At 46.0% G+C, this 15,676-nt stretch overlaps 1 protein-coding gene across 4 annotated transcripts in view; it reads right to left on the bottom strand.

The window, feature by feature from the left end:
* Window positions 1-15,676, bottom strand: part of TTC7A (tetratricopeptide repeat domain 7A) — a 172,675-nt gene that overhangs the window by 84,171 nt on the left and 72,828 nt on the right. For all 4 annotated transcript variants that reach the window (XM_074989651.1, XM_074989652.1, XM_074989653.1 and 1 more), the window contains 2 exons: window positions 14,516-14,633; window positions 8,723-8,780 (listed from right to left, as the gene is read on the bottom strand). In XM_074989651.1, the coding sequence (XP_074845752.1) occupies window positions 8,723-8,780; window positions 14,516-14,633 (176 nt within the window). The remainder of the gene's footprint in view (window positions 1-8,722; window positions 8,781-14,515; window positions 14,634-15,676) is intronic.

Genomic DNA, 15,676 nt, shown 5'->3' with positions numbered 1-15,676 from the left:
AAGTTCCAACGGAAGTACTTAAACACTGACTGACAACAGCTTAGGAAAGAAAGGAAAGCAGCTATTTTGTTGCTCAGTGTCCCCTTAAAGGGCATTAAAAATCAAAATGGTGGAATTAGGCTTACAACTGAGACACCTTTACATAAGGATGGCTCCACAATCATAGAATCATAGGGTTGGAAGAGATATCTGGAGGTCATTAAGTCCAACCCCCTGCTGAAAGCACGACCAATCCCAATTAAATCATCTCAGGTTGGGCTTTCGCAAGCCTGGCCTTAAAAACTTCTGTGGAAAGAGATTCTACTACCACCTACGAAACCAATTCTAGTGCTTCACTACTCTCTTAAGCCGCGTCTACACGTGCCGTGCGCTATTTCGAAGTTGAAATCGACGTAAGGTGGTGAGATGTCGAAATCGCTATCCCCATCAGAAAATATGTATGACGATCCGCGTCCTGCTTATGTATGTGTAGATGATCCGCGTCCCACTACGTCGAAATAGCAGGATCCTCCATGGTGGCAATCAGCTAAGGGGTTGAGAGACGCTCTGTCCAGCCCCTGAGGGGCTCTATGGTTGCCGCATGAAGCAGCCTTTAAAGCTCCACGCCCCCTGGGTTTTCCTGTGGCAGGAAGCTGAGAGCGTGAAGGCAGCAGCACAGACACATGCATAGCCTGCACACCCTCCAGACGCCCCAATCCCCCACCCAGCGTTCATGGCAGCCAGCCAGTCCCCTGAGCGCCCCCAGGGCACACTCCCCAGGGGGACCCAGGGCTCCCAGCCATCCAACTGGTGGCGAAGAGGTGGCGGGGCCCATCCTGGTCAGACCCTGAGCTCCGGGACCTGCTGGGGCTCTGGGGCAAGGAGAAGGTGCTCCAGGCAATGGGGAGCAAGTGGCAGAACGCAGACGTGTTGGCCCAGCTGGCCGAGGGCCTGGCTGTCCAGGGTCACCCTGTCCATTCTCCTGACCGTGTCACGAGTGAAGTCAAGGAGCTGCTGCAGGATTACGCCCGGGGCTGGGACATGGCCAGCTGGTCTGGGGCTGCCCCCGCTGCTTGCCCCTTTTACAGGGAGCTCAGGGAGATCCTGGGCCCCCAGTACACCTCCTCCCCTCTGGTCACCCTTGACACGTCGGCCAACGAGCCCCAGCAGGCCCCGGAGCTGGAGTCCAGGCCGGAGGCCAGCCCTGCACCCCAGCGGCCCCCAGAGGAGCCCACCCCTGGGACAGTGGAGGAGGACGGCTCCTGCAATGGGGGCCTCCTCATCAACCTCCCCTCCCGCAGCTCCAGCAGGGCGTCTGCCCAACAGGTGTCCCCCGACTGTGGGAGTGGACTGTCAGGTATATACCCCAGGCACACACCCCAGGTTCGGGGGGGGGGGCAATGGACATGACCAGAGGCCCCCCACCCCAACACACCCAGCTGACCCCGGCCCACCATGGCCCAGCCAGACCACAGCTCCGAGGACGGCAGTGGCATGGCCCCCAGAGCCCATCAGCACCTGCCCCCCAGGACAGTGCCACACCCCATCCCTGGGAGTAGGGGGAGCAGAACCCCTGAAGGGGGTCACCCACGGGGGGGAGACACCACACCCATCATCATCCTTGGGGACAGGGGATGGGGACCCAGCAGCGGAGGGGTGGGGGTCATGGGCTACGGGTCAGGCCCCAAACTTACGTCTGTCTTCACTCCTCCCCTCTTATTTCAATTTCACTATGTCGAAATAAGCTATCTTGACATGGCGTCCCAGTGTAGAGGTACCTCTAGTGAAATAGTTTTTCCTAATATCCAACTTAGACCTCCCCCACCAAAACTTGAGACCATTTCTCTGTGTTCTGTCATCTGGCACCACTGAAAACAGCCTCTCTCCATCTGCTCTGCAACTCTCTTCAGGTAGTTGAAGGCTGCTAACAAATCCCCCCTCTCTTCTGTAGACTAAATAAGCCCAAATCCCTCAACTTCTCCTCATAGGTCACGTGCTCCAGCCCCCTAATAATTTTTGCTGCTCTCCACTGTACTCTCTCCAAGTTGTTCGCACCCTTGCTGTAATGGGGTGGGGGGAGGCAGGGGCCCAGAATCGGATGCAATACCCAGATGCAGCTTCACTAGCGCCAAATAAAGGGTAATAATCATGTCCCTAGATTGCCTGGCACTGCTCCTATTAATGCACTCCAGTATGCCATTAACATTCTTGGTTACAAGGACACACTGTTGACGCATATCCAGTTTCTCATCCATTATAATTGCCAGGTCCTTTTCTGAAGAACTGCTGCTTAGTCAGTTGGTTCCCAGCCTGTAGAAGTGCTTGGGATTTCTCTGTTTAAGTGCAGGACTCTGCAGTTGTCCTTTCTGAACCTTAGCAAATTTCTTCCAACGTGTTTAGGTCTCCCTGGATCCTATCCTTACCCTCCAGTGTATCAGCCTCTTCCGCAGTGTAGTGTCATCCACAAGCTTGCAGAGGGTGCAATCCATTCCCTCATTAAGGTCATCAATAAAGATGTTGAATAAAAAGGGCCCTAAAACTGACTCTTGGGGCACTCTGCTTGATATTTATTTCTGACTAGACATTGAGCCTTTGGCTGCCAGTGATACCCATTGAGCCTGACAATCTAGCCAGCTTTCTATCCACCTTACAGTTCATTTATCCAATCCAGATTTCTTTTAACTTGCTGGTAAGAATATTGTGGGAGACCACATCAAAAGCTTTGCTAAAGTCTAAGTATATTACCTCCATCACCTTCCTCATATCCACAGAGCCAGTTACCTCATCGTAGAGGATCCTGGATTATGGGCTGAAAGAGTCTGTGTGTACTTTAGAACCGATAAACAGGTTGTGCCTGGTAGTTAGTGGTTGGTAGATAGTACCTGGTCCTGCTGTGAGAGTAGAAGACTGGACTTGATGACCCCTTGAGGTCCCTTCCAGTTCTAGGATTAAGAAACAGGATACTAAACTGGCTGATTTTTGTAACGCTCTTTTTGGTTGAACTATGAGTATCTGCTGTTTGGCTAAACATAGCCTTATCTGTTTCCTACGTAGAATTAAGATTCAGGGAAAATAAGATGCAGTCAGTGGAAAATGTCAAAGGACAAAAATAAATACAGTAAAAAGCAAGACAGCAGAGCAATTACCTGCAAATAGCACTTTCATAGAGATACTAGGAGTTTGGATACATCTTTACTATTATGAAAGGAGAGGCGTGTGTCTGCCCATCCACCATCCCACCCCGGCCAGGTCCCTGTGGGTGAAGCTGCCAGCTCCAGGTCCCAGGGCTGCTGATGGAGCTCTGTGTCCCTGCTAGATCCCAACCCCAGAGTTCCCCCGGCCCCAGGGATGCCAACAGAGCTGCTGGAGTTCCCCTGGTCTGGTCCCCAGGGCTGGAGCTGCTGGTGGAGCTCCGTGCCCCAGCCAGATCGCAGCCCCAAGGCTGCCAGGGTTCCCTCCAGCCCCAGAGCTGCCAGTGATACTCTGTGTCCCAACTGGCTTCCAGCTCCAGGGCTACCAGGACTCCCTGGTCCCCAGCCTGGGTCCTGGGACTGGGGCTGCCAGTGAGCTTCCGCCTCAGCAACCGCCACAAAAGGTCAGACCCTTCTCCTATTAATGAAAGTGCATTTCTACTGTGAAAATAAGCCTAGTAAAAGGGCAATGATGAACTAATTGGCTATGTGGATATGGAGAAAGCAGAGGGTGCTATACACCTTGACTTTAGCAAGACTTTTAATATGGTTTCTTGCATTGTTCTGGCTAGTAAGTTAAAGAAACATGAATTGGATAAATGGTCTATAAGATGGATAGAGAGCTGGCTAAATCACTGAGCTAAATGATTTGTGATCAATGACTCCTTGTCCAGTTGGCAGCTGGTATTAACTGGAGTACCCCAAAGGTCAATCTTAGGACCTCTTTTGTTCAACATTTCATTAATGATCTCAGTGATAAAATGGATTGCCCCTCAGCAGGTCTCCTGGTTTCACTAAGCTGTGGGAGAGGTAGATATGCTGGAGCATAGGGATAAGGTCCAGAGTGACTCAAAGAAATTGGAGGATTGGGCTAAAAGAAATCTGATGAGGTTCAACAAGAACAAGTGCAGAGTTCCGCACTTAGGATGGAACAATCCCAAGCACTGTTACAGGCTGGGGACTGACTGGCTAAGCAGCAATGCAAAAGAAAAGGACCTGGGGATTATAGTGGATGATATGAGTCAATACTGTGCCCTTGTATCAAAGAAGGCTAATGGCATATTAGGGTGCATTAGGAGGAATATTTCCAGCAGATCTAGAGAAGTCTTTATTTGCTTTAGGAGCACAGGTGAGACCACATCTGGAGTATTGTGTCCAGTTCTGGGCTCCCCAGCAAAGAAAGATGTGGACGTATTGGAGAGGACCCAGAGGAGGGCAACCAAAACGATTAGGAGGATGAACATGACCTATGCGGAAAGGCTAAGGGATTTGCCTTATTTAGTTGGCAAAAGAGAAGAGTGAGAGGCGATTTGATGGCAGCCTTCGACTTCCTATGAGGCGGAGATTGTGGTTCTAAAGAGGATTGAGAGAGACTGTTCTCAGTTTGATGGCTGGCAGAACACGGAACAATGGTCTCAAGTTTTGGTGGGGGAGACGTAGGTTGGATATTAGGAAAAACTATTTCACCAGGAGGGTGGTGAAGCATTGGAATGCATTACCAAGAGAGATAGTGGAATCTCCATCCCTACAGCTTTTTAAGTCATGGCTTGACAAAGTCCTGGCTGGGATGATTTAGTTACGGTTGGTCCTGCTTTGAGCATGGGGTTGGACTTGATGACTTCCTGAGGTCTCTTCCAGCCCTTGGATTCAGTGATTCTATGAAATGATTCTTCTTCTTTTTTCAGCACTGGTGAGGCCACATTTGGAGTCATATGTCTGGTTTTGGGCTACCCATGACAGAAAGGATGTGGATAAATTGGAGACAGTTCTGTGGAGGGCAACAAAAGTGCTTAGGACGCTGGGGCACCTGCATTAGGAGGAGAGGGTGAGGGAACTGGACTTATTTAGTCTGCAGAAGAAAAGAATGAGGTGTGATTTGACAGTTGTCTTCCACTACCTGAAAGGGAGCTTCAAAGAGGATTTAGCCAAGCTGTTCTGAGTGGTGACAGATGACAGAACAAGGAGCAATGGTCTCAAGTTGCATTGGGGAAGGTCCAGGTTGGATATTAGGAGAAACTATTTTACTGGGAAAATGATGAAGTGCTGGAAAGGGCTACCAACAGAGGTGACAGAATCTCCATCCTTAGGAGGTTTTTAAGGGCAGGCTTGCAAAAACGCTGTCTGGAATGATTTAGCTGGGGTTAGTCCTGTTTTAAGCAAAGGGGTGGGCTAGATGATCTCCTGAGGTCTCTTCCAACCATAATCTTCTACAATTCTATGATATGTACTCTAACACTTAAAGATACCTTTGTACCAGGAGAATAGCTAAGGTAAAAAAAGCTCCAGAAGAGATCATGGCAATTACAGTTCCATAAACCTAACTTCAGTATCAGGCAAATTGGATAGAAGACAATAGAATTAACAAACACAGATGAACGTGATATGCTGGGGAAGAGTCAACACATCTTTTGTAAGGGATATTGTGCCTAATCAATCTATTAGTGTTCTTTCAGGGTGTTAAGCACATGGACAAGGGTGATCCAGCTGACAGAGTGTACCTGGACATTCAGAAAGTCTTTGACAAGGTCCCTCGTTAAAGGCTCATAAGCAAAGTAAGTAGTCATGGGATAAGAGGAAAGGTCCTCTCAAGGATCAGCAATGCACTAAAAGACAGGAAACAAAGGGTAGAAATAAGTGGTCGACTTTTATGTCAAAGAGAGGTAAATCATGGGGTGTCCCAAGGATCTGTTCCAGAGTATATGCTGTTTAATGTATTCATAATGATTTGGAAATGGGAATAAACACTATGGCGGCAAAATCTGCAGATGATACAAAATTACTCAAGACACTTAAGTCCTAATCTGACTGCAAAGAGTTGCACAAACAGGTGTGTAGTGAGTCAGTATGACCTCCTGCTGACTCAGAGGCAGAGGAGGCTGCGCAGAGGCCCTCGTGGGCAGGCCCGGAGCCAGAACACCAGTGGCCCGCCCCTCAGAGGGCGGGGCCCAGGGCTAGAAGGGCCAAGGGCAGGGCTCAGGACCCATTAAAGCCTTGGCCTCTGGGCAGGGAGGAGGCGCCTGCACGAGCTCCCTGGCGCCAAGGGCAGAGGGCCTGTCGCTGCCCGGCCAGGCCGGAGGAGCAAGCCCCCAGCAGCCCCGAACAACCACAGATCCAGATGCCCCAGGGGGACTACCCGGACTTCCCAGACCTGCCAGGACCCTCACGCCGGCGGAGACCCCCCGCCTTGGAGGAAGCCCCGGACGCGGCCAGACCGGCGAGGGTGAGCAACCGCGAGGCCCCTGGAGCGACCTGCCCCAGAGTCCCGGCGGACCCCTGCAGCCCTCAGGCCCAGGATCGCCTCGAGCCCACCGTGCTACCGCCGCCAGACTATCCCAATGACATCGACATGAGCGACTGGCCAGAGCCCCCGAAGGTGGACGATTTGGAGGAGACCGACCCCGCGGGACCCCCTGACCAGATGGACTGGGACCTTCCCCCGGGGGAGGCAGAGGTAGGAAGTGGCCCGGGGAACGACGCTCCCGAACCCATGGCAGTGTGTTGCGGCCCGGATCCCCACTGCCGTGGTCGTGTGTGAGCAACCCCCAGGGCCCCGGGCCGGGTCACAGTGGAGTGGGAGGGCCTGCGACCCCCTATCCCCTCCTTGACAGGGCCAGCCCGTGCTTGGCCTGAGCTCAAACCCTTGTGCTGCTGCCCCGCCCCAAACTGAGGGCTGGGCCTGTACTGTGTTACTATTGTGAACTGCTGCCCCGCCCTAGACCGACGGCTGGGCCGGGATTGTGTTACAACTGTGAACTGCTGCCCCGCCCTAGACTGAGGGCTGGGCCTGTATTGTACTACCGGTGAATTGCTGCCCCACCCCGAACTGAGGGTTGGGCCAGTGTTATAACCCTTTTTTTGGTTGCCGCCCCGCCCTAGGCCAAGGGCTGGGCGTCCCAGGACTCCTACAAGGTGACAAAATGGAAAATGACAGAATGAAAGAAGACGACAATGTTAATAAGTGCAAAGTAATGCAGCTTGGAAAACAATCTTTCCATATGCATAAACTGACAGTCTAAATTAGCAGTTGCTACTCAAGAAAGAAATCTTGGAACCATTGTGGTTAGTTCTGTGAAAACATCTGCTCAACGTGCAATGACAGTGGGAAAAAAAAGCTATCGCAATGTTAGGAACCATTAGGAAAGAGATAGATAATGAGCATAATGACACTATATAAATACATGATATGACCACACACAAAATACTGTGTGCAGTTCTGGTTTTTCCATCTCAAAAAAGGTTATTAAAATTTAAGTATGTACAGGGAAGGGTAACAAATGATCAGGGGAACAGAACAGCTTCATATGAATGAGGAGAAATTAAAGGGACTGGGACTACACTGCTTAGAAAAGAGACGAATAAGCACAAATATCAAAGAAGTCTGTGAAATGAATGCTGTGGAAAAAGTGAACTGGGAAATGTTCTTTACCCTTTCACATAACACAAGAATCAGGGGTCATTCCTAAAATTAAATAGGCAGCAGGTTTAAAACAAAGAATAGGAAGTACTTCCTCATCCAATGCACAGTCAACCTGTTGAATTCATTGCCAGGGATGTTGTAAAAGCTAAAAGCATAAATGGGTTCAAAAAAAGAATTAGATAAGTTCATGAAGGATAGGCACATCAATGGCTGTTAATCAGGATGGTCGGAGGCACCACCTCATATGCTGTGTCCCTAACTGCCTGACTACCAGAAGCTGGGACTGGACCACTGGGGACTCAGTAATTGTTTATTGTGTGTGACTACCCGGCACCAAACACTGTAGGACAGAATATCGGGCTAGATCATGGGTCTGTTAACTGCAGCTCTTTAATGACTTCTTTGTGGCTCTCAAAGTTATAACTGCAAAGTTAAAAAAAATTCCCTCCTGATTATTTTCAATAAACAGCGAACATCTAAAAGCCCAACAAAGAACAACTCATATCTAAAGAGCAAACGATACGTGAGCTTGAAACATTAGCTAACTCCACCTTTATTGTATCTGTGTTTCGGTCATGTTGCTAATAAAGCCTTTATTTTCAAAAGGAAAAGGAAAAGGAAGTTTGTTGCATTCCTGCTGTGAAGGGCAACATGCATTTTAAGAAAGAAAAGTGAAATTAAACATGAAGTAAAATCGGCACGATTAAAGTAGGTTCAGAAGTGAAAGTCAGGAAGATTGAGGTATAAACACACATGTAAAGTGTGAGAAAATAGAATACGTACAAAGTTTGCAAACGTCCTGCAGTAAACATGTATCACATTACAAATTGTGCATGCATGGCTCTCAAAATAGGAATTACAAAAGTATGCTTTGATGTTATTTATTAAGGACCCTCACCTATTCACGTGCATTGCAGCTCTCGAATTGAGGTTTTTTTACCGAATTCTTGCTATTTTGATTGCTGACCCCCAGGCTACATGGACCACAGGTCTGACCCAATATGCCTGTTCTGATGTACAACTTTTAAAAATGAGATGTTGAAGCCTTGGATAGAGCATATAAAAGAAACAAACACCCATTTTGGATTCACACAAAAAACAAAAGCAAATAGCAGGCAGTCAGGGTCTCTCTCACCTCTCCAAAGCTTCAAGTGCTTTCTTGTGAAATTTGTCCTGAGAGCATTTCAGCGTGGCTGTGGGACAAGACGCACATGGTTATTTAACAGTTAGAGAGCCCTTGCAATACATTTTAAAATGTTAGTATACATCAAGGATATTCTCAGCCAGTGCAGTAGTACTTCTGAACTTACTGGAATCCTCAGGCTTCTTCATGTTATGCTGAGTTTGGTGTTGGCCACCAGTTGCTTCATGCACTCTCTCTTTATCTACACCCAGTGTGACTTCAGCACAGATAAGCACATGGCCCATGAGTCTCTAATTTCTATCTTTAATTCTTTAAAAAGGTCAAATGAAAGTGATCAAGATTCTTATGTCAGTAAGGAAATGATAAAGTTTGGGAGCTATGTAGGACCCTAAAAGGAAGCAGGAATGGACAGCAGATTGGAGAAATGGGTATGGCCTGGATTTCTAAAAATATCTGTCAGGAGGGCAGAGCATCTTATATCATCATTCTGTATTAAGCAGACCACACATTTTTCAGTCTTCACAATTTATGTGGAAGTTACAGCTTATTCCACATGCTACTGATCAATACTGCAAAAAGGTAATCAGCATTTGCTGAAGATGAAACACCAGTTAACGGGTTTATCTGATTCAACATGCGTCAAGCTGCTAGTCAGAATTTGCTGAGCCACGGGAGGTCAATATTTTCTAGTAGCATTGCCAACACTTCCATGTCTTACTGGGCTCTCAGAAAACATTTGAGAGTAAAAAAATACAGGATTTAGAGATAAATAATAGCACAGAACACCGAGAGCCAGGGCTGGTGGCAGTAAACAAACTTTATGCGACCATGGGAAACTCAGCCCCACCCATGATGGAAGGATAGTTCAGTGGTTAGAGCACTGGCCTTGTAAACTCCGTTGTGACCTCAATCCTTGAGCAGGCCTTTCAAGCTTCTAGGGCAGGGAACTGGACTTGATGACATCTCGAGGGTCCTTACAGGTCTAATGTTCTATAAGTGTACATCCAGATACCTAAAATCACGTGCCAGACCATAGATGTTGCTGGACCAGAGAGTTCCAGACTAGAGAGGTTCAACCTGTACTGCAGATTCAGATATTTTCTATCCTAGTCTGGTTACAAAAAATAGCTTCAATGATCATCTCTTTTTAACATCCATTTCAATCCAGAGCAGTATCTGTTTGTCATCAGCACTTAAAATTACAAAAAGATCAAGCAGTGATGATGCTAGAAAACATCTTGAAAGACTGGCACTAAATAAAAAAATTTAAGCCATGGCCACCTTTTATTTTTACAATAACCACAAAGACTCTGATGCAGCACAAAATGAACAGTTCAAAGAAATCACTGGAATGCTTCACCCTGGATATCCCCTCTAAAGAGACTGAAAGGTAAGCAAACAGAGAAAAAAAATGAAAAGCTCAATGTGGACATTTATTTAAAATGGCCGGTGAAACATGAAAAATCATATTTGACTATAAGCTCCTATGCAGGAAAGTGTTCTTACTTAAATGATACTGATTATGTGTCTTGTAGAAAAACCACCAACTTTTCAGTCCAAGTTGCTAGACAAGCTAACCCAATACAACAGAGAAACGTGTGACAAGGAGAAATTTTCATATTTGCTACAATGAAATAAAATGAAAAATTTCAGAGAATTTACCAGGTGGAATCATCCTCAATTTCTGATTTGTGGCTGTCCAGCATACCATTTATACCTCATTTAAAAATTAGTACAACACCTCAAATATATTGAGGGAGTTCAGATATTCTTCCATAAGCATCAATTTCACATCTAATTGAGAAAGAAGGACTGATGCTCAGCTATCCAAGGACATTTCACGGAATTCTCAAAAATCCTACTTTTGCTCTTCAGCTGTTGCAAACTGGTGTGGCTTCATTGGCTGCAGTGTAATCACACTGATTTATATAAGCTGGAAATCTGACCTACCTCTGCATTTGTACCCAACCACCATAAACATGTTGAGATAAGTGCTGACAATGAATCAAAACATACCATGCCCTTTTGTTCAATGAGAATGCACAGAAAGGGACTAAACGTCAAAAAACTATCGAAGATGGTTGGCATATTACATTCTAAAAAGATAACTACCACAGTCTCTGTGGAATGTAGCTTTGATACCATTAGGCCATATGGTTTCAATAAGGATCTAGGCCTTAATATCTTAAGTACTGCAAAATTTAATGGGATTTAAACTCAAATTCTAGATTTTCTAAAGCTATTCTGGTGTCTGAATATTTTTGAAACTCTGGTGCAAAATCACTTTTGAAAATGGGATGTAATCTCCTCAGGCTTTAGTTTAGTGCCCTTATACCACCAGCCAAATTCTTTTTATCATACATCAAATATGAAATAACGAGGTTTGATTTTTAATCTACAGATGAGAAAATTAGGAGTAGTTCACTAATAAGCAATGACTAAAGCTTTCTAATATTAGCTTGTGCACTGGATATACTAATTGTCTCTAGTTCTTAGAGAAATATTTTCATCTCCATTCCTGATCTGTGGCATCGTAGCCAAAGCTTTCAACTCATACATTCTTTGAATGAAAGGATGGTCTGAAAAAGCCACAGAAGATTTAAGCATTAGCTGAGGCATGGTGGGAACAGGTATGAAGAACACTTGCATTTCACAATATAGTTTGTACTTGGTGATTCTTTCCCTTACCACGTCTTAGTTAAACTCAGATAATCTTTCCTTATTTGATATGAATTCTGCATGAGACCCAAGGGAGACAAAAGTTGGCGCGACAGACAGTGACAACACTGAATAGCAAGAAGGGAAAAAAGATATACCTCTCTCTCACACACACACACGCACACACAAGAAATAGTTACACTGGAGCAAAGAAAGATCTCTGTTCCTGAAAATGAAAGAACAATGAAGGCATTTTCTCATGTATATACCACAAAACCCAGTTGCTTCAGTGAGACATTAAATTCAACACCATGTCAGCAGGCACTTTATGAGAACAAGGAAATCTCATAATACTACACAGATTGGCTGTTTCTACACAGGCCACTTCCTTCAGAAGTGGCATGCTAATACACAGAGCGAAAGATGCTAATGAGGCATGGATGCAAATTCCCCGCACCTCATTAGCATAACGTCATGTGATTTGGAGTCCAGAAGACCGTTCTTCCGGACTGCAAAACACCGTGTAGAACCGTGGCTCTGGGGGGCTTCCAGAAAGAAGTCCTCCGTCCGGAGGTCCCTTCTTCCCAAACATTTTTGGGAAGAAGGGGCCTCCGGAAGAAGTACTTCCTTCCAGAAGCCCTCTCAGAGCGGCGCTTCTACATGGCGTTTTGGAGTCCGGAAGAATGGTCTTCTGGACTCCAAATCACGTGACGTTATGCTAATGAGGCACAGGGAATTTGCATCCGCACCTCATTAGCATCTTTCACTCTGTGTATTAGCATGGCTGTGTAGAAATGGCCATTGTGTGGAGACCAATCTTGTGGTGGGTAACAGGGTCTCTCTGGTATGTGTAAACAGACTTTTTGAAGATTATTCAAAAATACTGGAACGTTTTAATGATATTGGAAATGATTCTCTCATCCAACTCCTGCAAAGCAACGGTCAAGATATAAAGCAGAAAGCGTCACAAGGAAAACAGTTTACTTTTGAATGTTCTAGGTCTCCAGCTTACTGAATATTGCTAATTCTTGATAAAGCACAAATTAAAAAGAGAAAGCTTTATCTTAATCAGAAAAGGTCTTACATTCTACCAGAATTTTCTAACAAGAACTGTCAGGTGGCTTTGAAACAATTTATTCTAAATAATCCATTTTATTTAGAGAAAATAATCTCAGGCACAGTCTATGCTAGGACATGATTTTCTAAGCAATCACTCCATACTACAATCTGCAGACTTTAAGGGTTCCTAAGGTCAATTTTGGTACTCCTGATTTAAATTTGAGTAAATTTGACCTTGCATGACTGACTTCAGGGTATTCCAGACAGTGTTGTGAAATCTGATGTTCTTGGCCTCCTGGAGGTGTCCCACAGTGCCCTGGTGTGACCACTCTGGCCACCATTTTCAGATCTACTGCTCTCCAGGTGTGCAGAAAATGGCCCAGGATTGTTTGAATTTCATTCCTGTTTGGCCAGCGTGACAAGCGGGGCAGGCAGCACACCTCTACAGCACATTTGGCCATGAACTCCTCAGGTCACACAGACAAGCTCCAGCGTGGAGCACGCAGGAGATCCAGGACCATACTGCTGCGGGTGAGTGTGGTGGAATGAAGCTGTGCTGGCAGAAACTTAAGAAGCAGCAAAAGAAATGCAGACATCTATACCAAGCTCTCAGGATATGTCAGAAAAAGATGTCCAGCAGCGCTGCATGAATATAAAGGAGGTCGGGCCGGTGTACAAGACGACAAAGGAAACAAACAGAAGTCCTGGGTCATCGCCACAAACATACCACTTCTGTGAGCACCTGCATGGGACCCTAAGGAGCGACCCAACCACCGCCCCCAAACAGCTGTGGATACCTCCAAAGAGATTCCTCTGACAACAGTGGGGAAGATGTGATGGACGAGCAAGAGGAGGAGGATTACAAGTGTCAGCAGGTGAACAGAGCAGCTGATCTCACTGACAGCCAGGAACTATTTTTAACTTTGGCTCTTAACCCCACCTCCCAAGATGTTGTGCTGCTGGCCCTGACGGTGGGAGGGCACTTCTGGTGGAGTTCCTACGGATGTCGCTGTACCTACACAGCCCAGCCCCCACGGAACAACTTGTCAGCGTGTCTGGGAATAGAGCAGCAATCTTCCTGGCACACCTCCCTAAGTCCATCAGACAGGTACTCTAATCCTTCTCACAAAACTTCTGGGGAGGCCCTGCCTTTCTCTGACCTCTCCACACCAAGCCAGCAGTAAGTGATCTGGCATCCTTGCAACACAGAGAAGTGCAGCACACCAACCAGCCTTCTGTTCACATTTAGTCAGCATCTGTTCCATCTCAAACATGTTATTCTAGGAGGGCTAGAATCTCACACTGCAACCTAGACCTGCAACCTAAAGCAGGGGAAGGTATATGTAACTTAAGGGCATTAAGCTATAATAGCACGAGCTGCACCGCCATGCCCGGCCCACCTGTCTTCCCTTCCTTTCCCCAGGCTGATGAAAAACAGAACTGAAAGCCCTTCCTTCCTCCCTCCCACCGTCCCATTCATCCATCCATCGTTCAGGCATTAGAGCATGGCAAAGCCTACCTATAATTAAAACATAATGTTCAGTACCTACATAACTCCTTCCCCGTTCAAAGCTTTTGCCGCTAGATAGTTATTATTTTAATGAGGGGTAAAGAGAGGCACAGAGAGGTTAAATGACTTGTTCAAATCCACAGAGGGAGTCAGTGTTAAGCCAGGAGTTGAACTCCGGAGTTCCAGCTTCTCTTTGTGATTTATGCATGTGAAAATAGAAGGAAAGCTGGACTTTGTTATATAACTGAACTCTTGAAAAATTATTACAAATGTTCACTTCAAGCACCCCAAAAATTGTTAGCCATGGCCCATGGACCTTCTCCCCAAAGAGGGAGGACTCTGAGAACGGTTTGTTCATATACTTCTGCATAAAAATTCCACATAACCTATCAAAAGAGACTGTGTTCAAAAAACAAGAGAATATTCCCCAGCGGCCTAGAAATTTGTTTATTTTCTATGGTCAGCCAGAGTTTAAATAATGTCTTTAATACACAGTGTACACTGAAGTCTAAGAATCATTGTTTTAGTCACAATATTTGTTAAGTCAGACACATTACCATCAGTAGCTTGAAGGCTGTATGTCAGACCCAAGGCCAGATACCCCTTAGCCAGGAAATCTCCAGCATTCTCGCCTAGGTCTATCACCATCTTGGCAAAACACTTCCCTTCTTCCAGCTGTAGGGAAAAGACAGGGTAAAAAAAAAATTACTTGCATCATGTCCACTCCAAAAAGATTACACAGTAACAACAACCCTGTCACCAGACTTGTTACCATTTGTCTGCACCTGTTAATCTTGCTGCATTCCTTCTTTCTTCAAAAATGAAAGCTTTTTAAAAAAGTGAACATCATACTTTACAAATAGCAGAAGAGATGAGTGCTCTGTCCCAGAGAGTTTACAAACTAGATGCAAGCGGATATGATGCAAGGGATAACAATGAAGTTCAATACCACATGGGACATCATCTATGGAGCGATCCGTATTGGTGCAGTTTGTGAAATGAGCAGGTTTTAAACAAGGCCTATGAAGAAGGATACAATGTGAAACACAATGGATGGAGGGGTCAAGGATGAAAGAAGATGCAAAGAAGAGAACAGAAGGAATAAAAGAAACAGTAGACCTGATTGGACAGAATTTAAGATTAAGGGAACTAATAGGAGGAGTGGATATCAGACATGTGGGAAAATAATCTTGCCAAATCCCAAGAGTGAGAACAAGATGCTTGCATTTGACGTAGGGAAGAACCAGGAAAAGGGATGAGGCAGAGAAAGAGCCAGACATGGAGGAGACATGGGGAGAAGAGTGAAAAATGACTTGGAGGTGAGATGCAGAAATCTGAGCTTCTGAATTGCTTACAAACTGGTCACTATACTTTGCTATTGAGGCTGGAGTGACTGGTCACCTATATCAGCTCGCAGAGTTTCCATTTCCTAACTAGATGACCTGAGCTTCATGAACAGGAGACACAGCTTTCATCTTTCCTGCTCTGCACTTATGCAGGACCAGCTGTAAATATTTATTCGGATTAGTTTTAATGGCATTTTCACTTCCCATAGAAATTCCTGGGAATACAAATGTGGTCACACCAGACTACTTTGAGTATAAAGGGCTTGCAAACTCCATCAAAGCTTTCACAAATCCTTTTTTGCACTGTTCAGCCTCCGGCATTTCTGTTGCGACTGCCACCCATCCCTCCTCCCCAGTTCTTAAAGAGCCTGA

This window comes from Carettochelys insculpta, chromosome 3 (assembly GCF_033958435.1).
Source record: "Carettochelys insculpta isolate YL-2023 chromosome 3, ASM3395843v1, whole genome shotgun sequence".
Taxonomy (NCBI): Eukaryota; Metazoa; Chordata; order Testudines; family Carettochelyidae; genus Carettochelys; species Carettochelys insculpta.
The sequence above is the reverse complement of the archived record's forward strand: the minus strand, read 5'-3'. Positions and strand labels throughout refer to the sequence as shown.